Raw genomic sequence first — 27,448 nt, 5'->3', positions numbered from 1 at the left:
TTGACTTATTGCACATTTTGTGTTACAGCCTGAATTCAAAATTTATTAAATATATTTTTCCTCTCACCGATCTACACACTACCCTATCATGACAAAGTTTTTATTTTTAATTTTTAATGTCTGCATTGGCATTGAAAATATAATCTCATTTACATAAGTATTCATACTCCTGAGTCTAAACATGTTAGACTATTTCTAAGTCTCTAAGAGCTTTGCAAACCTGGATTGTACAATATTTGCACATTCTTTAAAAAAATTGTCAAGCTCTGTCAAGTTGATTGTGTATCATTGCTAGACAGCCATTTTCAAGTCTTGCCATACATTTTCAAGCAGTTTAAGTCAAAACTGTAAATAGGCCACTCAGGAACATTCAATGTAATTTTGGTAAGCAACTCCAGTGTATATTTGGCCTTGTCGTTTAGGTTTTAGGTCCTGTTGAACGGTGAATTTGTTTCTCAATGTCTGTTGGAAAGCAGACTGAACCCGGTTTTCCTCTATGATTTTGCAATTGAAAATTCCTTCACCTCTTTTTGCAGAAGCCGTCAAGCACTAATGATGAAAAAAAAAAATCCATAGCTCTTGCTGATGACAAGCATACCCATAACATGATGCAGCCACCAGTGTACTTGAACATTTGAAGAGTGGTACTCATTGATTTGTTGTGTTGGATTTCCCCCAAACATAACAGCACATAATTTTCTAGCAATTTTACTTTAGCACGTATGTTTTGGAATATTTTTTTTCTGTACAAGGTTCCTTCTTTTCACGCTGTCATTTAGGTTAGTAATTATTGTGTAGTAACCACACTGTTGTTGATCCATCTTCCGTTTTCTCCTTTCACAGCCATTAAACTAATAATTTTAAAAAGTCACCATTGGCCTCATGGTGAAATCCCTGAGCAGTTTCCTTCCTCTCTGGCAAATAAGTTAGGAAGGACGCTTGTATCTTTGTAGTGACTGGGTGTATTGATACACCAGCCAAAGTGTAATTAATAACTTCACTATGCTCAAAGGGATATTGAATGTCTCCTTTTTTTATTTAACCCATTTACCAATATGTGCCCTTCCTTATGAGGCATTGGAAAACCTCCCTGTTCTTTGTGATTGAATCTGTGATTGAAATTCACTGATCGACTGAGGGACCTTACAGGTAATTGTATGTGTGGGTTACAGAGATGAGATAGTCCTTCAAATATCATGTTAAACACTATAATTGCACACAGAGTGAGTCCATGCAACTTATTGTGACTTGTTAAGACAAATGTTACTCCTGAATGTATTTAGGCTTGTGAAAACAAAGGCGTTGAATAGTTATTGACTCATGGTGTATTGTGTATAGGTTAGTGACACAGAATCTCAATTTAATCCATTTAAAATTCAGGCAGTAACACAACACAATTTGGAAAAAAGAGGTGTCAATACTTTCTGAAGGCACTGTATATATTAGAAAAGTACTTTGATACATACAGTATGACCTGACCTTTGACCCTCTCCTGACCCCAAGGATGGTGACCTTCTCTAATAATGTGGAGCCAGCCAATGGCTTCCTGGTGCGTTACCTGCACAGGAAGTTGATGGAGGCGGAAGACGAGAGGAGCCTGGCCAACGAGGACCTCCTCAGGGTGCTGGACTGGGTGCCCAAGCTGTGGTACCACCTGCACACCTTCCTGGAGAAACACAGCACCTCTGACTTCCTCATCGGTAGGAAAACATTCTGTTATAACTGGGAAATAATACACAAATATAAAGTTAGGTTACACTTTAATTGGATAGTCCCCTGTGGATGATCTACAGATCTAAATACTACATACTATCCAAATAAAGTGATATAAGTAGTTACTAGAGATCTGATTCTTGTCCATGGCCACAGACTGTGTATTTTGATTTGATGTGGTCATTAATATTATTTATTCTCTCTCTCTTGCGCTCTCCCTCTCTCTAGGCCCGTGTTTCTTCCTGTCCTGTCCTGTGACTGTGGAGGAGTTCCGCTCCTGGTTCATTGACCTTTGGAACCTCTCCATTATCCCCTACCTGCAGGAAGGAGCCAAGGATGGCATTAAGGTCAGACAGGTTTTACTGTCCTGGTAGATGAATTATAGCCTGGTCCCAGATCGGTTTGTGCTGCATTGCCAACTGATATGGTCATTGTCACGTCAAACGTTTGGCGTGACGGCACAACCAGATCTGGGACCAGGCTAGGTGAATTGCAGGTAAAGTAAATGGATGGAGCAAAGATCTTGCAAGAAATAACACTCACACTTTTCTTTTCAAACTAGCACTGATTTTGCTGATAACTTCCTTAGAGGAAAAATTGACTTACTATCACTGTGATTTGTAGCTGTCTCACCTAGCTGTCTCACCTGTCTAATGCAATAACTGTAAGTCTCTCTGTATAAGAGCGTCTACTAAATTACTAAAATGTTAAATGTGCTCGGAGTATGACGTATTGTGGCTTTGTGCCACAGGTGCATGGTCAGAAGGCGGTATGGGAGGACCCAGTGGAGTGGGTGAGGGGCACACTTCCCTGGCCCTCAGCCCAACAGGACCAGGCCAAGCTGTTCCACCTGCCTCCCCCCAGCATGACCTCTGGAGGCCCAGGCCAGCCCAGCGAGGCCTCAGCCAGGCCTCTTAATAAGGAGACCCCACCCAGCTCCATGGACACCCTGGACCCTCTGGTGAGACACTCGACTTCCCATATTTGTACCATGGGGTATGCAACTGTTGTCCTGGAGGTCCCACAGTGTGTGTATGATTTTGTTGTGGTCCAGCAAAGATACACCTGATTCACCTACTGTGATAGTGGCCAAATTTGAACAATGTGATTTGTTGATTAGTTGAATCAGGTGTGCATAGCCTGAGCTGGGCTGGAGCAAAAGCCTGTGGTACCTGATTCCCAACCCTGCTGTAAGGCCTTCTCTGGCCTCGTCTGTATCTCAATTCTATTACTGTATGTCCTTGGAAGGCATCGTTGTCACAATACTGTACATTATATAGAGTTAATTTGAAATGCTTCACCTGTTCTGACCATTTCCCCTTCTGTCTGTTGTTCCAGATGGCTATGTTGTTGAAGTTGCAAGAGGCAGCCAACTGCATTGAATCTCCGGACAGAGAAACAATGGACCCCAGCCTCCCTACATTTTGAACATCAACTTCAACTGTAGACTCAAAACTTAGCCCTTCAAATAGCCCCTAAATATGTACCCCTATGTGAGCTCTAGTATACACAGTTCATAATATTCAGGAACAAAAACTCCAATATAGTTTTCTGCTCCTTTTGGACCTTATCTTTAATCTCCGCAAACAACAATCACACTACATATGGTTGAATGAGAAGCCGTTTTGTTTTGATGTTTTGAAATTGTATTCAATCATGCCAAGTCATACCAACATATATTATAGCGAGAGAAAACATTTTTGATTTCTTGAACTAGAGGTTATATTCACAATACACAGTATAAAGTCTCTCTTTCTTTACTGAAGCCTTCTCTCTATCACTGCTACTCTCGATAGAAACAGGTGCTAATTATCGAGATAATAAGTATCACTCTTACTTTAGAAATGAATCCTCATCTCTCATTGGTCTAAGCAGGTGATTCTTCCAACAGCAAATTGAAATGACAAAATAGCACCATTCTTGCTTGTCAACTTTTGCTCAGCAACAGCAACATGGCCTGCAGTGTGCATGTACAATTAAGTCAGTTGGAGACCCCGTTTTTGGCTTATTCGAAAGAGTATGGCGGCATGTTGTATGGCTTGTCAGGTTGTATAGTCCTGGTCCTGAATACATATCCATCTATCAATCTTTGAAGGCCAAATCTTAGACATATGCAACTCTTTATACATAACCAGGTGAACTTGTTTTTGACTCTGTGACCAAACATACTGAATGCCTTAATAAATATATTCCTTATGATAACCTCAAGATGAACAGCAGTATACAACAGTGGTGCTTTGCTTCATAACCATCGCCTCAGAGCAGAGTAGTGAGTGCCAGGACATTGACTTTTTGCCCCCCACGCCTAGTTCAGTGCAGTCCTGCACAGGTCAGTTTATTTTGGAGCCGCACCCGCCCCGTCCACATCATTTCCGAGCCTCACCCGATATCCGACATCGGGACAGATTTTCCTCTGCATAGAGTTGTTTCCGAGAGACGATCCATGACACTCCAAATGACATCAATTTGTTTGACTGTTTTTATGACTCCAGAGTAGTAAGGGAGAGGGGGATACCTAGGAAGTTGTACAAAAATGCATTCAACTGAGGTGTGTCTTCCACATTTACCCCTCAGGCTATTCCCATTCCCTGCAGGAATTCATTTGTCTGTTCAATGTTTGGATAAAATGAAACCATGCCATGAATTAAGGCCTATGTTCTTATTTTCACAATACAATGCGGCACATTGACAACTCACATCGCTTTGAATAGGATCCTATTTAATTAGCCTTCTTCTTACTTGACGAAAGCCTATAGCCGACATAACAAAACAATACCTTTACATTCAAACGTAAATAAACATTTCCCATAACTGAATAGGCTGTAGGCTGCAAAAATAGCCTACATTCATTCAGTAGACTATTGGCTACTCAAACGTTTACCAGCCTCACAGGACTAAACTGTATATGGCCTGCGTATGGTCTAAATAAATGAAAGCCTGAATTATTGTAATAATGAACTTATATTAACTTGAATTAACATAAACAAATACCAGCTTGCACTTTTGCAGGCTGTGTCCCATACCGGGTTGTTGTCCTTGTCCACAATGACTCCAAAATCCTTCCAGACCGGGGATTTCAGTCACACAGCACCTGTTTCCACGATGGTGTATTCCACCATCACAACCGTTGATAGCAAATGTGTTCATTCCACCCGCCAGCTGATTTTTTTTGTTGCGGGTCAACTGTGGGGAGCCGTGGGTAGTTCAGGGTTGATTTTAATGTCACTTAACTATATTTGAGGGATAAACAATGTGTTCCAGGTAGTCTAGATGGTGCGGATCAGGCTTCCATGGTCAAGTGAGAAAACAGGGTTGAACAGAGCAGCACACGGACACATGGTTATTTCCTCATGGTTAATATCTTTGCTTATCATTCATTGCAAAATGACAAATGCTGTCCACTCTAACCAACACATTTAAAGATGTCATCAGAACATACTAAATTTCAGCTTCTGTGGTACTAGTTCCTCATTTACTTGCAAGCAGCATACATTTGAATTCATTTGACTGAACTGACATACAGCCATAGATTTGAAATCCAACTATCCGTTTGAAGATAGAAGGCCACTCCAGCACTACCAACATATAAAATCAGGTATTACTAAGAAAGTAATTTTTGGGGGGGAATAACGCATAAGCAACTACTATTTGCTTGTAGCTCAGATATTGCTTGGATTTTATTTTGAATATGGTGAGGTATGGTCTAATCTATTCCACGACATGATTCGGTATAGTTCATTTTGCTCAATGCTTTATTTCCAATATCGATTTCAGTTATTTTATCTACATTAGTTGCATGGCGCAAAAACCTAATATGCTGATCCAAATACTTTACTGTAATCTTGCATGTTGACAGTCTAGTTTGGGGTCAGAGCATAAAATTGCTAAAAAAAGAATGTACACGTGGATCTTTTACTCAATGTGGTAGCCGTATAACATCGCAGATCATTTAGGTGCTTTCGAATATAGCCTTTTCCCAAAGCTACGGTCTCCTTCCTTGTAGAAAACATGTATTTGGGCCTATTACCAAGACCCCGGGGTGAGTTGAACATCATTATTTAGAGTTCTCTGTTGCACCCCACAAATCCTTTTTGTCAGACACAGGTTTAACTCTGCTATTAATAACAGTCTTTCATCTACTGTAGCAACCAATGGTGCTCTCCCCTCTTTTTGACTGGTACTATTGCTTTGCTCGCCTTTGGTTTTAGGTTATGACCGTTCAGACACAGCATAAAACAGAAGAATCATCTTCGGAGGCATGGAACATAGAAAGATCAGTTGATCAAAACAAGATAGAAGTCAAAGACGATGTACATCTTTGTAAAATGGGGTCATTTTAGAGTATAGTGGGTTACGGCAGTGCTCTCAAAAGATACAACTGGCCATACTGGCTGATGCTGAAACAATGTAGGAGAATCAGTCTGTGTTTTGGGACTCTTCACACTAATGATGTATAATCCCTTTATCATAAGTCACCTGTGTATAAAGTGTCATTTAATGTCAGATTGCTTTCTTTGTACAACGGTTATCACAACTGAAAGAAATGGTGCACACTGTCACAAGGTCATTATTAAGCACAGTGCAACTAAACCACCGCGATGAAGTTAAAACATGGTACATTCCCTTTTTACTTCAGTTTTTTTGGTATGCTTTTGCATCAAACTGTTAAACGACTCCATCTGATGACTTGAAGTGAATTGCTTTTGCTGCCTTGTGTGGTCACATTTTTACAAATTGAAAGGAATCCTTGAATAACCATATGTGAAAAGATGCCCCTTTGGCCAATCCATTTCACAATGACACCATGGCTGCGTTTACACAGGCAGCGCAATTCTTTTTGCCTAATTAGTGTAGAAAGAGTGGATCGGATTGGTCAAAAGACCAATAAGAGGAAAAAGATCCGAGTTGGGCTGCCTGTGTTAACTCAGCCTACTAGACCCATATGAAGCTTCTGTCATCTTAATGGTTAGCCTCATTAACAACTCTGCATTGTTTTACCATTTAGAAGAGTATATTATACCCCGTATCTATGTATGCAAGCAAACAAATGCCATTCTGCTCATTCTTCATCTCATTCACTGGTCGTTGTGGCTGTTGCGCTGTCGTGCTGTGTGTTTTGCTAACTATCTTTTGTATCAGGACTATGCAGCAACTTCTACTGGTGTTGGCAATTAGAGAAAAGAAAACGTTCAAAATTGTTCTGAAAGCTAACAAACCCAGTCTTGCCCCAGTCTTGCAGTAAGTTGGACCAAATGACGATTAGGAGTTAGTTTTCCAGGCAGGGTTTGACTATGCCTTAATGTGAATTTTGATGCAAGTGTTGCATTGAGACAGAGTGAGTATGTAACCTTTGACAATGGAAGGGATGCTTTGTGTCAAACCTTGGTCTCACAAGACACCACCTGACCTTGAATTGGTGGGAAAAACCTGGGCTTTAGCTCAGTGGGCTAACATACCCTTGTGGCGCACAGGAAACCCGGGTTTGAACTCAGGTTGGTCACATGAGGGATATGATGTGTAGGTTAATAGAGTTTGTTGTCCAAAGGTTTAGGCCTGTATTACAGTTGGGCACAATTGAAATATTATCAAAGATCATAGTTCAACCTAAAAACTTGATTTAAAAAAAAATCTAAGATAAATCAACATTTTTTTATATCAGGGTCTTCAAAAAATCTTAAACAAATCTGAAGTTGTTGGAAATGAAGTATTTCCACTCGATGAAGGCCAATACAGGTTGCTGAATAGTCATAATTATTTTACAAAGCTTGTTACTGACTCACAATAAAAAATATAAAAACTGTAATAATGGTATCTAATGTCACTGACGGGCAAATGTGATGGATTTTTAAATGTTGTAAATGCATGCCAAATGAGTGTGTGAACATAATATGTAATAGCATCAACGTATTGTTAGGGGTTCATTCTATATAGAAAATGCTTTTTCTTTTTAATATGCTGATATTTGATATTTCTTTTTCTAAGGAATCCTTTGTAAAATTTCATTTATCTATTTTGTACAGGATTTCATAATTGTAAACATTTGTACATAGTTCTGCATACTGTATGCGACAACAATCATTAAGGAAAACAAATAACTCCATAAAGGCCTATTACAAGATTAATAACTTATCACTCCAGAGTTGAGCCCAATACATGGAGAGGTAGGCATGCTTCTGAAATGACATTTTCATCCACCTATCGCTGTTCGTTCCAGTCAATAAAATCATGTCATATATGATTTGTCTCATAATTGCGAAAATACTTCCTTTTAAAATGATGAATACCATTTTGCAATCAAAGAGTGCTTGAGGTCTTTAAAAGCGGTCAGTGCGCATTTGGGTTGTGGCCTAACCATCATATCTGTGTATATCATAGTAATTTATCAGAACAAACACAGCAGTGAACTGGAAACGGAGTGAAACACAGGGTAAACCCCCTGCTCACCTAGGGGTGTCAAACTCATTTTGGCCCCCAGGGGCAGCATTCGTTCTTCATCAAGGTCCGAAGGGCCACACTGAAAAGTTGTTATATTTCCTTGCCGTCAAAATTTGTGAAAATTAGTTCTCTATCGTTTTTGGAATATATAATACTCCCTGACTGTCTAGCTTTCATTTCAGTGATTATTAGCTAGCTGGAAACAGTCAAGAAACTGTATGGATGTACAGTAGGTCCATTATCAGTTCATGGTTTTTATTTGGTTTTAGTCATTTTGTAAATATATTTAGTTCACCCCCCCCACACATAATTTTTAAATATATATAAAGCATTTCTATAGATATATTTTTCACAAACCACCCGTGGGCCGGATTGGACCCCCTCTCGGGCCTGTTGGTCCCTATTCTTACTAGAGTTAGTGCTATTCGGAATCCTTGGTACGTCCCTACCCTGAACCGTAACTTTAACCATTTTAACATTTCAACTTCAACGGGGTAATGAAAGTGTTATGATGTCCCTACTAGGTCTATAATAAGGTCCAAGATTCAGTCAAGTATCTGTTACAGACAATTCCTTAGGGGGTGGAGTCTGGGACCACTGTCTATATAGCCTGCCACTCCCTCTAAAGTGATGACTCTTTGAGGACTTACTGACTTTGGGAGTAGCAGAAACTGCCACCATGCCTGCGAAGCCTGCCCCTATCAAGAAGGCATCCCCGAAAGCGCCTGCTCCTAAGAAGGAGGAAGCACCTGCCCCTGCCCCTGCACCCGCGGAGGCGGCTCCTGCTGAAGTTGCTCCCCCTGTCGAGGTCGAAGCTCCACCGGCAGAGGCTGCCCCTGCCGAAGCAGCCGCCCCTGCCGAGGCTGCCCCTGCCGAGGCTGCTCCAACCGAAGAAAAGGCTCCCGCAGAACCTGCTCCTGAGCAGCCCAAAGCACCCACACCCCCTCCTCCAAATGGTAATGCAATAATGCTCCATGAAATGAGCCTCGGTTGGGCTTTTAGCAGAAACACGCGGGCTACTTTGTCATTTATGTCATTGATCTCCTCTCTGAATGGATGAGCCATGGTGACGTTTGTTTGGTGCGCAAGGGGCATACTTAACATTTTCATAAGTTCCCAGGAGTGCTAAAATTAAACGTTGACATGATTTGTTAATGGGTCTTTATAATTTACCCAATACTTCAATGGAGGTCATGGATCTTATGCCGGTCCCTTTGCCACTGGGTCTCTCCAAGAGCCTTCTATAAATAGCCTTACCATTTTTGGTCCAAAATGTAACTAACTCCCATTGCGCACCGCCAAAACCCCAGCAAAAATATTCCGTCACGTGACGTGTATTCCGAGAGAGTCTGTTCTTCCACATCATTTGGTTAAAAAAAATAAGCAACATTCGTCCATGATTGATTCATAAGAGAAAATGACAAAGCACTGAAGCCCCTACTTTTGAGATAGGCCTGAAGACTCATTACGGAAGACTTTGCAGAAGAATCATTGTGGGCTCCATGACGACAAGCCTACAATGTGTTGTGCAAGTGGTTGTGTAAGGCAGGGGTTCCCAAACTCAAGGCCCCCCCCTCTTGCATCGGGGAACAATTTTGTGGTGGTGGATCTCAGTCCGTCTTTAAACTTACTCTTGAAAGTCCCCACAGTTTAGGATCCACAGGCTCTTGATAGCCTGACTACCTAGTCAAGTATTGCAACTGCTCGATATCTCACTGTATACTGTATATGAGCTATTGATTAATGGTGATTCAGTGGACACCAAAGTTCTATCCTTTGTGTATCTTTGCGCGCACCCTGATTCCCTGGATAAAGCATTGTGCTCGGCCGTAGGCTACTCTCTAATGGTTCAGGAAGTAGCTTTCATTGTGTGTCTTCAAACATAATACTCCATCCAGGAATAACACCACTACAGTCAACAGCTAGCAAACTAACATACCATATTACCAAACCTTTAACGTTAGCTGCTCTTGCTGAAGAGGCTCCTTCCCCACCTGAGGTGCCTGTTGAGCCGCCTGCTGAGCCAGAGGGTAATTCATGCATCACAATGCTGACAAGGCATACTTGAATTAGAGTGCATTCACTACATCATATATGTTTCAAACTATACTGAACAAAAATAATATAAAACGCAACATAAAGTGTTGGTCCCATGTTTTATGAGCTGAAATAAAAGATCACCAAAATTTTCCATACGCACAAAAAGCTTCTTGTGCACACGTGTTTACCTCCCTGTTAGTGAGCATTTCTCCCTGCCAAGATAATCCATACACCTGACAGGTGTGGAATATCAAGAAGCTGATTAAACAGCATGATTATTACATAGGCACACCTTGTGCTGGGGACAATAAAAATGTGCAGTTTTGTCACGCAACACAATGCCACGGATGTCTTAAGATTTGAGGGAGCGTGCAATTGGCATGCTGACTGCCGGAATGTCCACCAGAACTGTTGCCAGAGAATTTAATGTTTTTCTCTATCATAAGCCACCTCCAACATCGTTTTAGAGAATATTGCAGTACACCCAACCAGCCTCACAACTGCAGACCACTTGTAACCACGCCAGGCCAGGATCTCCAAGTCTGGCTTCTTCACCTGCGGACAGCTGATGAAATCAAGGACTCTATCTGTCTGCAATAAGCTCTTTGCTGGGCCTACGCTGAGGCACCATCCAAGGGTAAAGCCAAGAATAACAGATGTTTGTTTTGACTAGGCTACTTAACCTCTTTTACTGTAAGTTCTTGATCTCTACTCGTGTACGGGTACTTCCTATCCACATAACATTCTGCAACATCTTTTCATTTTGTAATATCTTTAGACATTTTTAAAGTCAGCTTTTGCTCTAAACGCCTTGCTCATGTTTAATTAATAGCAGCCACCTCCACTGCTGCAGAGGAAGGCACCCCAGCTGCTGATGCTGAGGTTGTTGCCCACCCTGATGGTAACAGGCTCACTACCAATCCATAAGGAGCCAAGGGACTTCATCATATGCCACTTAATATGGATTTTCCCGTTTAGAATGATGGCAAATCATTTTTGGCTAACAGCACTAACTCACGAGTGGCACAGCAGTCTAAGGCACTGCATCTCAGTGCTAGAGGTGTCACGACAGATCCTGGTTTGATTCCAGGCAGTATTAGGGTTTGACAGGGGTAGGCCGTCATTGTAAATGAGAATTTGTTCTTAACTGACTTGCCTAGTTAAATGGAAAAAAGAGCTAGACGATCTCAATGATAATTGGGCATTTTGCCCATCCTGGAAGGTATGGCCTTATTTTCATGGTCCCTGATCTGTTTGTGCTGTCTGTCTTGCCAACTCCTCTGGTCATTATCATAAGAGTTAACAGATCTGGGACCAGGCTCTTATGTTATTTGAACTAATTCATTTGATGAATCTCTAACATTTAAACACTAGCTGATGCTGCTGCAGCTACAGGTGCCTCAACCACAGAGGGATATGCCCCTGCTGCTGAAGGAGTAAACCCTGTTCATGTGAAATGGATCAATTATACCTTCACATCTGAATATGTCCAATTCCAATCCACTCCAATATGGGATCATGAGAAGGTATAGTTAGTTTGGTATACATATAATCCATTCAAAGGTTTTTCCTGTCCATGTGACCTGACCAGGGGAACACTCCGGGCCCTAGTTAAAACCTAGTGCACCTTAGCAGATGGAATAGGTGAAGACTGTTTTCATCTCTCTACTGCATGAACAAAGAGGAGTTCAGTAAGAGATGGCATTGGAATGGATTCTAGAATACTGCTCTCATACCTACTGCCTCTGACCTTTTATGTAAATGCACATTTAACATCAGCCGCTGCTGCCGACGCAGCCTCCGTAGAGGAACCCCCAAAACACCTACCGCCCCCCACCCAAAGGTAAACCAACTCGACAGTCAGAGGAAAGATTGGTCAAACCGTTACGGAGCTCTTCACACATTCTCCTATTACATTTTAAAAATAATTGATATGATAACCCAGTATCGTGTCCTCCAAGTTTCAAGTTGTACAATGTCTGCATTATTTTTGCATTTCTAAACAATGTGGAGCCCTTCATGCCATGTTTGCGTTGATATGATAACCCAATTAGGCTATTTCCTCTCGCAACTCGAGTTGTACATTGTCTGAATTGTGTTAGCATTTCCAAACTAAATAGAGCCACATTACTTTGTTTTTGATTGATAATGTATAATCCAATAGGGCTAATATTTAATCTCACTTCCGAGTTGTACAATGCGTTGTCTGAATTGTGTTTGCGTTTCCCAACTGTAGAGCCCACCAGTGAGCCCTTGGAAGTGACAGTGGACGACAAGAGCGACACTTCAGTGACCATCACCTGGAGGCCTCCAAAGACCATTCCAGCCAACTCTGGCCTGGATGGGTACACTGTGGAAATCACCAAGGAGGGAAGTAAGTTATTCAAGCCCACTGCCTTAACTAACCTCGTCCCAGATCTGTTTGTGTAGTCTTGCCAACTCCTATGGTCATGGGTGTGATCAATCTGATACCAGGCTACTATTTGACTACTAAGTTCTTTGAATCTTATGTTGTCCCATTGAATGTTGTACATCTCTGATATGCTTATAAGGTAAAATAGAGAATTAACCACAACCTTAGAAAAATGTTAATCGATTTGTTTTACCTAACACCATACGATGTGGCTGCGTTCCACTTTAAGCTGTTGCCATTTGGAAATTATATTATTTGAGCTGGTCAGACCTATCAGTTGCACCTGTCCCCTGCATGTCACTAGATGATTTATACTGTACCTAACCTCTCCCTATAAGGAGAGAGGCATTACTGGCGGTGCCATGGACTAGCTGGTGCCTGCTTTTAGATCACAACCTTCTGCTAATGTCAGTAACAGACTCAAGTCAAAAAGAAATCATAGTAATGCAACTGCACATTTCACCTTGCAAATGTAATAATGCACCTGGAAAATTTGAACGTATGATATTCTTATTCATGAATCTCCTTAATTCATCAATTTAAAAATATGTTTTTGGGCCCAGATGGGAAGATAAGTCATGCCAATCCTTTCCATCCAAGTACTTCACCACTAGAAATATTATTTATTGAAATATGTGTCCTGTAGTTTACATTTTCACTCAGTGAAGAAGTGAAGATTCTCTGTATCTGTCTCAGTGTTTCTTAATTGTCCCTGCCTCTTTCACCTTGCTGTCTGCTCATTGTCTGATCATAAGGTGTACCTTGAAGGTCCTGTCAAATAAAATGACACAACTCATGAACAGCTATTAGCTGATACTTATTGTCCTCACTGTGATCACTCTCCTGCCACAGTTCTATTTTGTCCTCCCTGTTCTAACTCTCCTGCCACAGTTCTATATTGTACTAAGTTTGTTCACTTTCCTGTCACAGCTGAAGACTGGAAAGTAGCCAACGAGGATCTGACCGTGTCCTGCCGTTATGTCATCAAGAACCAGACTACCGGCGACCGTCTGTTGATCCGGGTGGTTGCTGTAAACCCTGGTGGCCGCAGCCCCCCTGCTACCATCGCTGACCCTGTTCTGGTCAAGGAGGTTGGGGGTAAGCAAAGCCCGGACAATAGTCCTCACTCACAAACAGCCATTAACTACTGTACTTCAGAAGCATGCCATGGTCCATTTCTTCCAACCAGCAGATGTGTGGGTTTTCTTCCATGGACTTCAAGTAGACAGTATTGTATTATTGCTACGGCAATAACAGCAAGTCCAAACTGTTTGCGGTGGGTGGTGTCAGTCTTTATCGTTGAAATGGCTTTTAAAAGAGCTGACGTTGAAACAGCTAGGGAGAAACGGCTCCGCTTGATTTCAATCTCAGATATCCAACGGCTGTTGTCACATCCCTGGCCCGTTAGAATAATGCAACTGTGGCCTTCCCAGATTGTTGCCACCAAGAGTGGGGTAGAGATCCTCGGTCTAAGCTCCCCATTTGTAAAAGGATAAATATACTACCTCCGACACCTTTTGGGTGCATGTTTTCACCTGTGTCTTTTTACTTTGTCTACTTTTTGTTTTCCTCAATGACAACCGTTAATGGTTAGTCAAGCCTCTTCATTTACAGCAATCATCCTGGAAGCAAAGTGAATGTACTGTATACAGTGGCCCTGGATTTTGTGTTTTATCCAGAGTCCGATGTTCTGAATATACGGTAAAATAGTTATATCAACACCAAAGTAATTGGTAGACCTACGTTTATTTTTTATTTTTATGAGAGTTGATTAAAACATTATTTATGTAAGCAAGGATCAGCAAATGTGTAACGGAGAATTTTAGTGGAGGGTAATGAAACCTGAACCCCAAGGACTTATACAGGGACTGGCCGACCCCCAATCGGAGTGTCACAGTCCCTGTACCACAGTCCCACCGTCAAACTTAGCCATTGGTCCACCAATAAAAGCATCTGGTTTACCACACAATGGAACGACCGCTAACTTTCCCACAAATCCTTGGAAAAATAGTTGGGACGTGTCTGCTATTAACACGGATTCAATTCGGAAGGTTTGGCATCAAGTTGACTCCCTGGTCCGAATGCGTGCTGGAGAGGTGTCAAGCCAACCCATGTAAGAGCGATGGAAACAAGTGCAATCTGTCGAGGGGGGTGGGGATGGGGGACATTCCAAAGTCTCCACTCTACACAGAGGGGGTGGGGACAGGGGAGGGATCTAACATCTCGTATGCCATCTAAGTCCTTTGAGACGACCAGGGACCCTGTGTTTATTTTGAAACATGCCACAGACTCTGACGGGGACAAGGCAGTTCTCTTTTGACCTGATTTCCGCATAAGGAGCGTCAAATCAGGACACTCCACGGAGAAACACACCTAATTCTACCATGCCCATTCCGTAGTTGGTTGATTGTTTTGTTTTAAATACATTTTCTGATAGCAGCACATATTTCTGCCTAGAGCACTAGTGCATAGGTTTGTATGGGTGCAGGTGTGCAATTATATGAACATTAGTTATTTACAAATGTAAACCATTCTGTCCATGTTTTAACACAGTAAGCCGTTGGCTGTGAATGGTGTGTTTGTGGGGAACCCTATGGTCTTGGAGAATCTACAGTACAGTTGAGTGTGATTCTTACTGCAGCCTGTTTAACAGTGTGGGCTGGGGTAACTGTAGATCTACATCATGTGTTGCGACATAGCATGAGTTCAGATGGGACCTATTTAGAGCTCTGGTGAGTGACACTCCGCTAGACTCAGCAGGTGTTTGGTTCCCACCAAACTAGATCTGGTCTGGATGACTGGAGTGCAGGAGAATCTGTCTCTAAGCTGAAGGTACAGAGAGTGGGTTTTGAGGAGGTTGATTTTTATTCTTTCAGATACACATTCAATTGCTCGCTCTGAAGTATCTCTGAAGTGTCCTATCCATTGTCTGGGTCACAGTTTCAGAGTAATTTTACTTCTTTGAACAGGTTGATTATTATTATTCGTAAACGATTTTTTTCTGTCTGTAGCTCGCCCCAAAGTCCGCCTGCCTCGTTTCCTGAGGCAGAGGTATGTCAAGAAAGTCGGCGAGAAGATCAACCTTGTCATCCCCTACTCTGTGAGTTTGCATTATGAGATGGGAAGGCCTGGGAGTGTCTAAACCACATGAGCTGAGCAGGACCAAAACCATTGGGCCCTAGCTATAGGCTACAACTATGGGCTAGAGGTTTTTCACATGGTCAGAAAAGACTCCTGGCACTAATGATGTGAAATGACTTGATGTTGTAGCATGTGTCCATACAGATGGAAGCTAAGGCAATTGATTGAGCCTTGTGTTCTTTACTTTCCTAGGGTAAACCTAAGCCAGTGGTTAGCTGGTTAAAGGATGGACAGCCCCTCGACTCCAAGAGGGCCAACATCCGTACATCTGACAGAGACAGCATCCTGTTCATCCGTCAAGCAGAGAGGGGGGACTCTGGCTCATACGAAATGTGCGTGAAGGTGGACGACTTTGAGGACAAAGCTGCTATCATCATCCAGATTATTGGTCAGTCAAATTCTATTAGACTATCCAACCTTCTTTTCATTTCCAAAACAGATGATGACACAGCATTAGCCTGTCAAAAAAGACAGTTGAAGTCAGAAGTTTACATACACTTAGGTTGGAGTCATTAAAACTCGTTTTTCAACCACTCCACAAATTTCTTGTTAACAAACTATAGTTTTGGCAAGTCGGTTAGGACATCTACTTTGTGCATGACACAAGTAGTTTTTCCAACAATTCCAACTTATAGTTCACTGTATCACAATTCCAGTGGGTCAGAAGTTTACATACACTAAGTTGACTGCGCCTATAAACAGGTTGGAAAATTCTAGAAGATGATGATGTCATGGCTTTAGAAGCTTCTGAATGGCTAATTGACATAATTGGAGTCAATTGGATGTGTATCTGTTTATGTATTTCAAGGCCTACCTTCAAACTCAGTGCCTCTTTGTTTGGCATAATGGGAAAATGTATTTTTGGAGAAATGTCCTCTGGTCTGATGAAACAAAAATAGAACTGTTTGGCCATAATGACCATCGTTATGAAGCACGGGGGTGGCAGCATCATGTTGTGGGGATGCTTTGCTGCAGGAGGGACTGGTGCACTTCACAAAATAGATGGCTTCATGATGAAGGAAACCTATCTGGATATATTGAAGCAACATCTCAAGACATCAGTCCGGAAGATAAAGTTTGGTCGCAAATGGGTCTTCCAAATGGACCCAAGCATACTTCCAAAATTGTGGCAAAATGGCTTAAGGACAACAAAGTCAAGGTATTGGAGTGGCCATCACAAGCCCTGACCTCAATCCTATAGAACATTTGTGGACAGAACTGAAAAAAGCGTCACCCAACTTACTGTGGGAAGCTTGTGGAAGGCTACCTGAAATGTTTGACCCAACTTAAAACATTTAAAGGCAATGCTACCAAATACTAATTGAGTGTATGTAAACTACTGACCCACTGGGAATGTGATGATGAAATAATTAGTTCTCTCTACTATTATTCTGACATTTCACATTCTTAAAATAAAGTGGTGATCCTAAGACAGGGAATTTTTACTAGGATTAAATGTCAGGAATTGTGAAAAACTGAGTTGAAATGTATTTGGCTAAGGTGTATGTAGACTTCTGACTTCAACTGTAGGTATATTTTGGTCATCACTAGGGCCAGGAGTTGTTTCTGTTAAGGTCTTAACTGATCTGGAGAGTGATCAAGTTTTTTGTGAGTCTACTGATACTAATGATGCAACCCATATTGAACCATGTGTCTCGGTGCTCTCCCACAGAGTTACCCGGGCCACCAGCCAGCATTAAGATTGTGGATGTCTGGGGATTCAACGTTGCTTTGGAATGGACCGTACCCAAAGATAATGGTAACACAGAGATCACAGGCTACACTGTCCAGAAAGCTGACAAGAAGACCGGGGTGAGAAACTCTTGCTTACCATACAATGTAATCGTGAATGACATACTGAGCCATTCACAACTTCTGTAGCCCTCTCGTCTACACAATTCCCATTGATTCAGCAGCAAATATATTCCCTGTATTCAAATACAATCCCCCAAAACGTTATTTAAAAGTACATCTCAGTATACTTTACACCAAAAAAATTGTCTTCCAAAAGAAAATACAATATGTGTAATAACAGGCCATTGAAATGTTATTAATACTCATATGGTTTCTTGCCCAGGACTGGTTCAACATTTTGGAGCACTACACCAGACTAAACGCCACAATCTCAGACCTTATTATGGGCAACACCTACACCTTCAGGATCTTTGCAGAGAACAAGTGCGGACTCAGTGAGGAATGTGCCGTGACCAAGGGAGAAGCCACCATTGTGAAGGAGGGTGAGACACTCTTTACACCACCCTTTAAAAAAAAAGTCCCTTACAAAAAAAGAAACATGAGAAAATCACACGTGAAAAGAACATATATATATATATACGCACCAGTCAAATTAATTCAAGGGATTTTCTTTAATTTCACTATTTTCTACATTGAAGAATAATAGTGAAGACATCAAAACTATGAAGTAACACATATCGAGTCGTATACTAACCAAAAAATGTGTTAAACAAATCAAAATATATTTTAGCTTCTTCAAAGTAGCCACTCTTTGCCTTGGTGACAGTTGTGTACACTCTTGGCATTCTCTCAACCAGCTTCATGGGGAATTATTTTCCAACAGTCTTGAAGGAGTTCCCACATATGCTGAGCACTTGTTGGCTGCTTCTCCTCTGTGGTCCAACTCATCCCAAACCATCTCAATTGCATTACGGTTGGGTGATTATGGAGGCCAGGTCATCTGATGCAGCACTACATCACTCTCCTTGGTCAATTAACCCTTACACAGCCTGGTGGTGTGTTTTGGGTCATTGTCCTGTTGAAACAAATGATAGTCCCACTAAGTGCAAACCAAGACGGTAAGGCGTATTGCTGCAGAATGTCGTGGTAGCCATGCTCGTTAAGTGTGCCTTGAATTCTAAATGAATCACTGACAGTGACACCAGCAAAGCACCCCCACACCTCCTCTATGCATCTCACAAAGACACGGCAGTTGGAACCAAAAATCTCTAATTTGGACTCATCAGACAAAAGGAAATATTTCCACTGGTCTATAATGTCCATTGATCGTGTTTTTTGTAGACTTCCTTTCCTGTGGCAATCCTCATGAGAACAAGTTTCATCATAGCACTTGATGTTTTTTTGCAACAGCCCTTGAAGACATTTTAAAAGTTCTTGAAATTTTCCAGATTGACTGACCATGTCTTAAAGTAATGATGGACTGTCATTTCTCTTTGCTTATTTGAGCTGTTCTTGCCATTAGATGGTATTTTACCAATAGGTCTATCTTCTGTATACCTTCCCACAACACAACTGATTGGCTGAAATGCATTAAGAAGGAAAGAAATTCCGCATATTAACAAGGCACACCTGTTAATTGAAATGCGTTGCAGGTGACTACAGTACCTCATGAAGCTAGTTGAGAGAATGCCAAGAGTGTTCAGAGCTGTCATCAAGGCAAAGGGTGGCTTGATTTCCTAAATACTGTTTTGGTTTCTACATGATTCCATATGTGTTATTTCATAGTTTTTATATCTTCAATATTATTCTACAATGTAGCAAATAGTAACAACTCTGGAATGAGTAGGTGTGTCCAAACTTGACTGGTACTGTGTATATATATTTTTACATGCCATTTTCATGAGTCAGATACATGGTTTTCGGACACGCGTGACGTTTCACGTGAATTTGTCACGTGAACAAATCATACAAATCATATGTAAAATCATGTGGGGAAAGCAGACACATTGTTTTCAGACATGTGAAGTTTAAAATGGATTTTCACATCACTCAGACACATTTCCCTGTTTCTCAACATTTCACATGTGATTATATAAGTTTCACATGTATGCTTTTATAACTGGCAGGATTAGAACCTAGGTGTCCAACGGGAGATGCCAATGTCTTTACCATTTGACCATGAGGGCCAACACTATTTAGAAGTCGTAGGTGGGGCTACCTCATCACGTGGCCATTAGCAACCATGACCGACTCATGTCCGCTTTTCACATTTTGTCAACCATGGGTATCAACAATAATAAAAACTGTAATCGAGTTTAACACAGGATTTGCTGTGATTAATCGCAAATTCATAGTTTGCTCAAGTTGAGTTGTCATTTTAGATTTTTGTTTATACAAAAAACATTACATGAACATTGCTGTTCTGATTTTATCCAAAGTAACGGTAGCAAAATCAGGTAAATTGTTTAACAAACTTAGTTTAACCTCAAAGTCAACTTGTTTTGACATCGTATTGCTGATTTTAGCTATATAGACTCATGTTTTTGGATGTTTTCAGTGTATTTTAAACGCTTTCAGACATTGCAATAAGAAAATTTAGCACAAAAATGATTTTAGTTAATGACTTTGGTTAACGGATTAACTTCGACAGTGCAATGTTAAAAAGGATAAATAAGGAGACACGGAGCGCTAGTTTCTCAGTTCTTTTCACTGAGCTTCTTCCAACGGTCAGTGATCAACGTATGAAGGAGAGAGGCGTGTGCTTGCAGCACTCCGAATTGATGGCTCAAGAATAGGAAATTATACCGTTTAACACACTTGAATTATTATTCACAGAATGCCATTAAATAATGAACAATTCCATATGTGGAAACATTTCTACCGCAACATGTTACCCCACTTTTTTCACATGTGAGGAGAATAAACACCATTTCACTCCACATGTGACAGTTAGATTTTCACGTAATTGTTTTTTACATGTGAAACTTCTAATTCAATTTTCATGTGATAGATTTTTTTGATGTGAACTTGAAATTCTACATTTGAATGGGAGCTTTTCAAAGTTCTTCACGTGAAACTGCATATCCGATTTTTACATTACATATTTACAATGTGAAACAACAAATTTCACATATATGCAACTGCAATTCACATGTGATGTGAAAGTGTTTTTCTTCTCACATCTGAAAGGTGGTGTTAACTTGTGAACTCTAAAAGTAATAATGTGAAAATACGGTTTCATGTGAAAACAGCTATTTGACATGGTTTTTTAAACGGGTCCTCCACAACGTTAGAGAATGTTAGAACGAGTGGAACAATGAAGTCTTCTTGTAGTTGCCCCCATTTAGAACCTAATCCATGCTTGTCTCATTATTTTTCAGTTATTGACTACAAACCTACCCCGTTCGTGGAGCATGACTTCACCGAGGCTCCCAAGTTCACCACTGTTTTGAACGACAGGTCCACCACTGTTGGCTACAGCACCAAGCTGCTGTGCTCTGTGAGGGGATGCCCCAAGGTAAAACTTAGGTTGTTAATGAGGTTGTAACTGTAGGTTGTTAATGAAATGGACACCTGTCGGCTAGGCTAGCAGAACTGCATTTGTTAAGGATACCCATTAGCCAAGGCAGCAGCTTCTCTTCCTGGGGTCCAGCAACATTAATGCAGTTATATATTATTTAAAATATTACATTAACACTTTTCACAGCACATTAAGTGTGTGAACTCAGGCCACTACTTTACTACCACATAAATACAATACAAAATCCATATGTACGTGTGTGTAGAGTGCATGTCTTATGTGAATGTGTAAACGTGTGTGTGTGTCTCCACTGTTCCATAAGGTGTATTTTTAACTGTTTTAAATCTGATTCTACTGTTTGCATCAGTTACCTGATGTGCACACACAGACACACACACATAGTCTATGGAAGGAGGGCTTTTTAGTCTCTTTGTTAGCCTCCTGCATATTTTAGGCTGGGTATCTGTATAAGCACTTTGTGACAACTGCTGATGTAAGAACGGCTTTATAAAAAACAATTGATTGATTGATGTCTGAGCCTCCAGCTCAGCCTGTCCCCTTCCCTCCCACTAGATCCACTGGGTTGCCAGTCGCCATAGCAGAGCTGCATTTTTTATTTAACCTTTATTTAACCAGGCATGCCAAACCCTAACGACGCTGGGCCAATTGTGCACCGCCCTATGGGTCTTCCAATCACGCCCGGTTGTGATACAGCCTGGAATCGAACCAGGGTCTGTAGTGACGCCTCTAGCACTGGGATGCAGTGCCTTAGACCGCTGTGTCACTCAGGAGTTGAACATGCAGCTCCGTATAGGGTTAGGTTATGATAGTCTCCCTCTGAGTGGAACCTTGGACTCCTAGCCGACTGGGCTGTAGTGGGTGTGTGGCAGAGAGGAGGGGGTGGAGGGGTCAGATGTGTTACATTCCTACCCTGAGGGGATCATGGGGGGCCTTTACACTGACCCTTACAAAATAACAAGTCAAATTTGCAGTTTCATATGTTGAGTTTAAAATTAAATATTACATTTAGACTTCACATGTTAACACCACCTTTTCACATTTGAGGAGAACAACATGTTTTCACCTCACGTGAATTGCATTTTCGCATGTGAAAACATTCACTTGTGAAAATCACATTTTTCGTTTCACATGAAAATCTTTCACTTGTGGAATTGCAAATTCACATGTGGGGTTGAAATGATGTTGCAGTAGCAATATTTATTTTGTGCATGACACAAGTCATTTTTCCAACAATTGTTTACAGACAGATTATTTAACTTATAATTCACCGTCTCACAATTCCAGTGGGTCAGAAGTTTACATACACTAAATTGACTTGAAAATTCCAGAATATGATGTCATGGCTTTAGAAGCTTCTGATAGGCTAATTGACATAATTTGCAAATTGTAGGTGTACCTGTGGATGAATTTCAAGGCCTACCTTCAAAATCAGTGCCTCTTTGCTTGACATGGAAAAATCAAAATATATCAGCCAAGACCTCAGAAAAAAGAAAGTGGTAGACCTCCATGTCTGATTCATCCTTGGGAGCATTTTCCAAATGCCTGAAGGTACCACTTTCATCTGTACAAACAATAGTACGCAAGTATAAACACCATGGGACCTCGCAGCCATCGTACCACTCAGGAAGGAGATGCGTTCTGTCTCCTAGAGATGAACGTACTTTGGTGTGAAAAGTGTAAAGAACAACAGAAAGGACCTTGTGAAGATGCTGGAGGAAACGGGTACAAAAGTATCTTTATCCACAGTAAAACGAGTCCTATATTGACATAACCTGAAAGGCCGCTCAGCAAGGAAGAAGCCACTGCTCCAAAACCGCCATAAAAAAGACAGACTACGGTTGGCAACTGCATATGGGGACAAAGATCGTAGGAATGTCCTCTGGTCTGATGAAACAAATATACAACTGTTAGGCCATAATGACCATCGTTATGTTTGGAGGAAAAAGGGGGAGGCTTGCAAACCGAAGAACACCATCCCAACCTTGAAGCACAGGGGTGACAGCATCATGCTGTGGGGATGCTTTGCTGCAGGAGGTACTGTTGCACTTCACAAAATAGATGGCTTCAAGAGGAGGAAAATTATCTGGAAATATTGAAGCAACATCTCAAGACATCAGTCAGGAAGTTAAAGCTTGGTCGCAAATGGGTCTTCCAAATGGACAATGACCCCAAGCATTCTTCCAAAATTGTGGCAAAATGGCTTAAGGACAACAAAGTCAAGGTATTGGAGTGGCCATCACAAAGCCCTGACCTCAATCCTATAGAACATTTGTGGGCAGAACTGAAAAAGTGTGTGCGAGCAAGGAGGCCTACAGTCCTGACTCAGTTTTACACCAGCTCTGTCAGGAGGAATGGGCCAATATTCACCCAACTTATTGTGGGAAGCTTGTGGAAGACTACCCAAAATGTTTGACCCAAGTTAATCAATTTAAAGGCAATGCTACCAAATACTAATTGAGTGCGTGTAAACTTCTAACCCACTGGGAATGTGATGACAGAAATAAAAGCTGAAATAAATAATTCTCTCTACTATTACCCTAACATTTCACATTCTTAAAATAAAGTGGTGAGCCAAACTGACCTAAGATAGGGAATGTTTACTAGGATTAAATGTCAGGAGTTGAAATGTATTTGGCTAAGTTGTATGTAAACTTGACTTCAACTGTATTCTACCGTCAAAAGAAAGGGCTTAATTTCCCCCTAGAAACCAACATAGCCAAGCCTACGTGATGTTCCTTCCTTTATAGGGGTATTTAAGTGATTGATCATAGAGGGATACTACAAAAGTATGTGGACACCCCTTCAAATTAGTGGATTTAGCTATTTCAGCCATACCTGTCGCTGACAGCTGTATAAAATTGAGCACACAGCCATACAATCTCCATAGACAAACATTGGCAGTAGAATGGCCTGTACTGAAGAGCTCCTTGACTTTCAACTTGGCACTGTCATGCCACCTTTCCAACAAGTCAGTTTGTCAAATATTTTGCCCTGCTACAGCTGCCCCGGTCAACTGTAAGTCCTGTTTTTGTGAAGTGGAAACTTCTAGGAGCAACAACGGCTCAGCAGCTTAGTGGTAGGTCACACAGAAAGGGACCACTGAGTGCTGAAGTGCGTAGCATGTAAAAATCATCTTTCCTCGGTTGCTACACTCACTACCGAGTTCCAAACTGCCTCTGGAAGCTACGTCAGCACAATAACTGTTCGTTGGGAGCTTCATAAAATTGGTTTCCATGGCCAAGCAACCGCACACAAGCCTAACGCTTCAAACACACCGACAGCGTTGTTGTGCAAAATAGTATGCAGCATCATCTGGCTATGTATGCATCAAAAAGTTCAACATTTGATGCATACATTCGATAAATCCAACGTATGCACCACACCGAACGCACTGCAACAGCCTCTGCAATGCAATGCTGCAAGGCAAACGTAGAGTTTCCTTGGAAATTAATGTAATTCTGGTGTATCAAAATGAAAATGAAGCTGTCGGTGTGATCGACGCGTTAGATCACCTTGCGCAATGCCAAGCTTCGGCTGGAGTGGTGTAAAGCTCGCCGCCATTGGACTCTGGAGCAGTGGAAACGCGTTCTCTGGAGTGATGAATCACACTTCACCATCTAGCAGTCCGACGGAAGAATCTGGGTTTGGCGGATACCAGGACAACGCTACTTGCCCCAATGCATAGTGACAACTGTAAAGTTTGGTGGAGGAGGAATAATGGTCTGGGGCTGTTTTTCATGGATCGGGCTAGGTCCTTTAGTTCCAGTGAATTAACATTTTTACGCTACAGTATACAATGAGATTCTAGATGAATATGTGCTTCCAAAGTAGTGGCAACAATTTGGGGAAAGCCCTTTCCTGTTTCAGCATGACAATGCCCCCATGCCCAAGCAAGGTCCATACAGAAAATGTTTGTCGAGATCGGTGTGGAAGAACTTGACTGGCGTGCACAGAGCCCCCACTTCAACCTCATCGAACACCTTTGGGATGAATTGGAATGCCGACTGCGAGCCAGGCCTAATTTCCCAACATCAGTGCCTGACCTTAGTAATGCTGAATGGTAATCTTGTGGCTGAATGGAAGCAAGTCCCTGCAGCAATGTTCCAACAACTAGTGAAAAGCCTTCCCAGAAGAGTGGAGCAGCACAAGGGGTACAAACTGCTGTTGTAGCAGCAAAGGGGGTACAACTCCATATTAATGGCCATGATTTTGGAATGTGATGTTCGACGAGCCATGTAGTGTATGTCCCCTTTGCGATGCGCTGAACATTGTAGGATTTTAGTATCGTGCATAGTAATACATGCTCCAAGTACACGAAAGCTGAAATAAACAATTCATATGAAACGTATAATTCACATATGTCATTGCAGCCTAAGATCATGTGGATGAAGAACAAGATGATTCTCAACAACATGGACAACCCCAAGTACAGGATGATCAGCACAGGGGGCATCTGCACCCTGGAGATCCGTAAGCCTGGCCCATACGACGGTGGTGAGTATGTCTGCAGAGCCGAGAATACACTGGGGAAGGTCGACACCGGCTGCAAGCTGGAGGTCAAAAGTAAGTTGTTGTGGTGAAAAAATAAATAGCTTTCACTTGTCTTTTCCTGCTAGTACTATCTCTTCTAGTAGGATAACTTCTTTGTTGAGAAAATTGTACTTACTATGACTGTGTGACTGTGGTATGTGGTTGTCTCAACTTAAGTAACTAAAGTCTCTCTGGATAAGAGCTTCTGCTAAATGACTAAATTATCAAAAGTAAAAGTAACTTGATTTCGAACACCCTGGGCACACTCGGCTTGAATCAACGTTGTCTCCACGCCATTTCAATAAAATTACATTAAATCAACGTGGAATAAAAGTTGAATTGATGTCTGTACCTAGTGGGAAAGTGCTTTCTCATACATGGTTTTACCCGAGGAAGAAGTCTCGCAAAGTATGAAGCGTGTTCATCTATAACATAGACCATGCTTTTGTAATCAAATGTATTTCTACTTTTAGTGTTATATATGAATAATTATCCATGCAAATTTAGACACTCCATATTTGCTGTATTTGAAATCAGGCTGTGTGGAAATATTGCCATTTGTTCATGATTACTAAATGACTTATATTTATCTCAACAGAGCCTTTGCATGCAGACACTGACAAAGACGAGTAGGAACAGTAAATGCGCATGCATACAGGTCAGTCACTCTTATTGGCATGAATAAGGTTTCATGTGGCAAATGGGCTTCAATTTACAAGGCCCGAATTCAGAAGTTGACTGAATCAATAAATAAAAGGCCACTTTGCTTCAAAATATACTTATTTAATATCTTTATTAAAAAGAAAGAAATATCCATCTTGACCTTTCATCTGCTTTGACTTTTGTCTTATTGGAGAGAGAGTTTATATGTACCCATATTATCACCTAAAATGTTGCACCAACATTTATTTTAATATGTACCAAAGTCTATTTGAGTCCTGGTGTGACGTACATATTCTCCAAGGCTGGCCTTACATGGTGAGCCCTAAAGTGGGAGGTGGAAGGTGGCCTCTGCAATTGCAAGGGTCTGAGTGCTAGTCCTATCTGCTGCTCATGAATTAGTCCTGTAATGGCTCCATATACAGTGGAGTTGCACTCAGTTGGGGGACGACATCATTTCATTGACTCGGCATAGCAGGCCCATTAAGGACCAGCGAGACACTGCAATTTACTACCAGGATCCACAGCATTGCAAGCAGCTTTTCACCCACCAAGGTGTTGAGTATCCCCCGTGGAGATTCAATCAGCTCTGTTCACTTGCAAAAAAAATAATATATATTTTAAACTGCCTGCATTTTTTTATTTTTTATGTTAAACTCTTGGAATATACATTTTGTAGACCTGCTACTGCAGTTCTAACCACCACAGTTGGCTAAATATGGCATGTGAATTGACACCTGTTCTTTACATCTGTTACAGTCCCAAATTAGAAGCAAGCGGAATGAGGCCTTTACAAAAAGGTGAGGTGGCCTTTATAAGCTCTAAACTGTACTTTCTCTCTTTTGATGTGAAATATGTCGAGACACTAAATAACTTTCGGTGAGTTTTAAAGTTATATATGCCACTTGTTTTTCTATAGGATGGTTCTGGATGCTGGAAAGAAACATGTACATATGACTGACTGGAGAGAACAAACAATGAAATGGTTCATGTCTACAACCGCTGTATCCTACCCTTTCCTATATTTATGAAGATTTTGTTTTTGTTGCCTTTATTTATTTTTCTTCCTTAGTACTCTCTGGTATAGAGTTCATATCCATGTCCACAACCAAATCAGATGTCAACAACTGTCTGTCACATTGTAATTCTGAATAGGTCTCCATTATATAGAGCAAATCGATTGTTATTGATTGGAGATTAAAGATGTAAAACCTCGGAATGTGTTACAATATTTTGATTTAATGCTTTTCTTTTGTTGAATAAACCTACAATTGAATAAA

At 41.2% G+C, this 27,448-nt stretch overlaps 2 protein-coding genes across 15 annotated transcripts in view; both read left to right on the top strand.

Moving 5' to 3' along the window:
- LOC109890833 (neuron navigator 1) overlaps positions 1 to 7,951 on the top strand; it is a 132,117-nt gene extending 124,166 nt beyond the window's left edge. For 13 of the 14 annotated variants that reach the window (XM_031824764.1, XM_031824763.1, XM_031824762.1 and 10 more), the window contains 4 exons: positions 1,504 to 1,700; positions 1,942 to 2,060; positions 2,465 to 2,674; positions 3,052 to 7,951. In XM_031824764.1, coding sequence (XP_031680624.1) covers positions 1,504 to 1,700; positions 1,942 to 2,060; positions 2,465 to 2,674; positions 3,052 to 3,141 — 616 coding nt within the window. In that variant the 3' untranslated portion in view covers positions 3,142 to 7,951. The remainder of the gene's footprint in view (positions 1 to 1,503; positions 1,701 to 1,941; positions 2,061 to 2,464; positions 2,675 to 3,051) is intronic. The other variant, XM_031824759.1, reaches the window with a different exon arrangement.
- Positions 7,952 to 8,769: 818 nt separating this feature from the next.
- mybphb (myosin binding protein Hb) lies at positions 8,770 to 27,448 on the top strand. Its single transcript, XM_020482887.2, has 12 exons — positions 8,770 to 9,104; positions 12,425 to 12,562; positions 13,532 to 13,699; positions 15,613 to 15,701; positions 15,935 to 16,130; positions 17,415 to 17,554; positions 17,820 to 17,979; positions 20,818 to 20,954; positions 25,349 to 25,541; positions 26,107 to 26,166; positions 26,928 to 26,968; positions 27,088 to 27,448. Exons 1-10 carry the CDS (start codon positions 8,828 to 8,830, stop codon positions 26,139 to 26,141), a joined length of 1,533 nt encoding a protein of 510 aa, XP_020338476.1. The 5' UTR covers positions 8,770 to 8,827; the 3' UTR covers positions 26,142 to 26,166; positions 26,928 to 26,968; positions 27,088 to 27,448.

The sequence above is a fragment of the Oncorhynchus kisutch genome, linkage group LG5 (genome assembly GCF_002021735.2).
Source record: "Oncorhynchus kisutch isolate 150728-3 linkage group LG5, Okis_V2, whole genome shotgun sequence".
Taxonomy (NCBI): domain Eukaryota; kingdom Metazoa; phylum Chordata; class Actinopteri; order Salmoniformes; family Salmonidae; genus Oncorhynchus; species Oncorhynchus kisutch.
The sequence above is the reverse complement of the archived record's forward strand: the minus strand, read 5'-3'. Positions and strand labels throughout refer to the sequence as shown.

Excerpts from the sequence above, each read along its gene's own strand:
- mybphb (XM_020482887.2), top strand. The coding sequence starts at position 8,828 with ATGCCTGCGAAGCCTGCCCCTATCAAGAAGGCATCCCCGAAAGCGCCT. Across the intron at positions 12,563-13,531 it reads GGAAATCACCAAGGAGGGAA|CTGAAGACTGGAAAGTAGCC; the intron begins GTAAGTTATTCA and ends TTCCTGTCACAG. Across the intron at positions 17,555-17,819 it reads AAGCTGACAAGAAGACCGGG|GACTGGTTCAACATTTTGGA; the intron begins GTGAGAAACTCT and ends TTTCTTGCCCAG.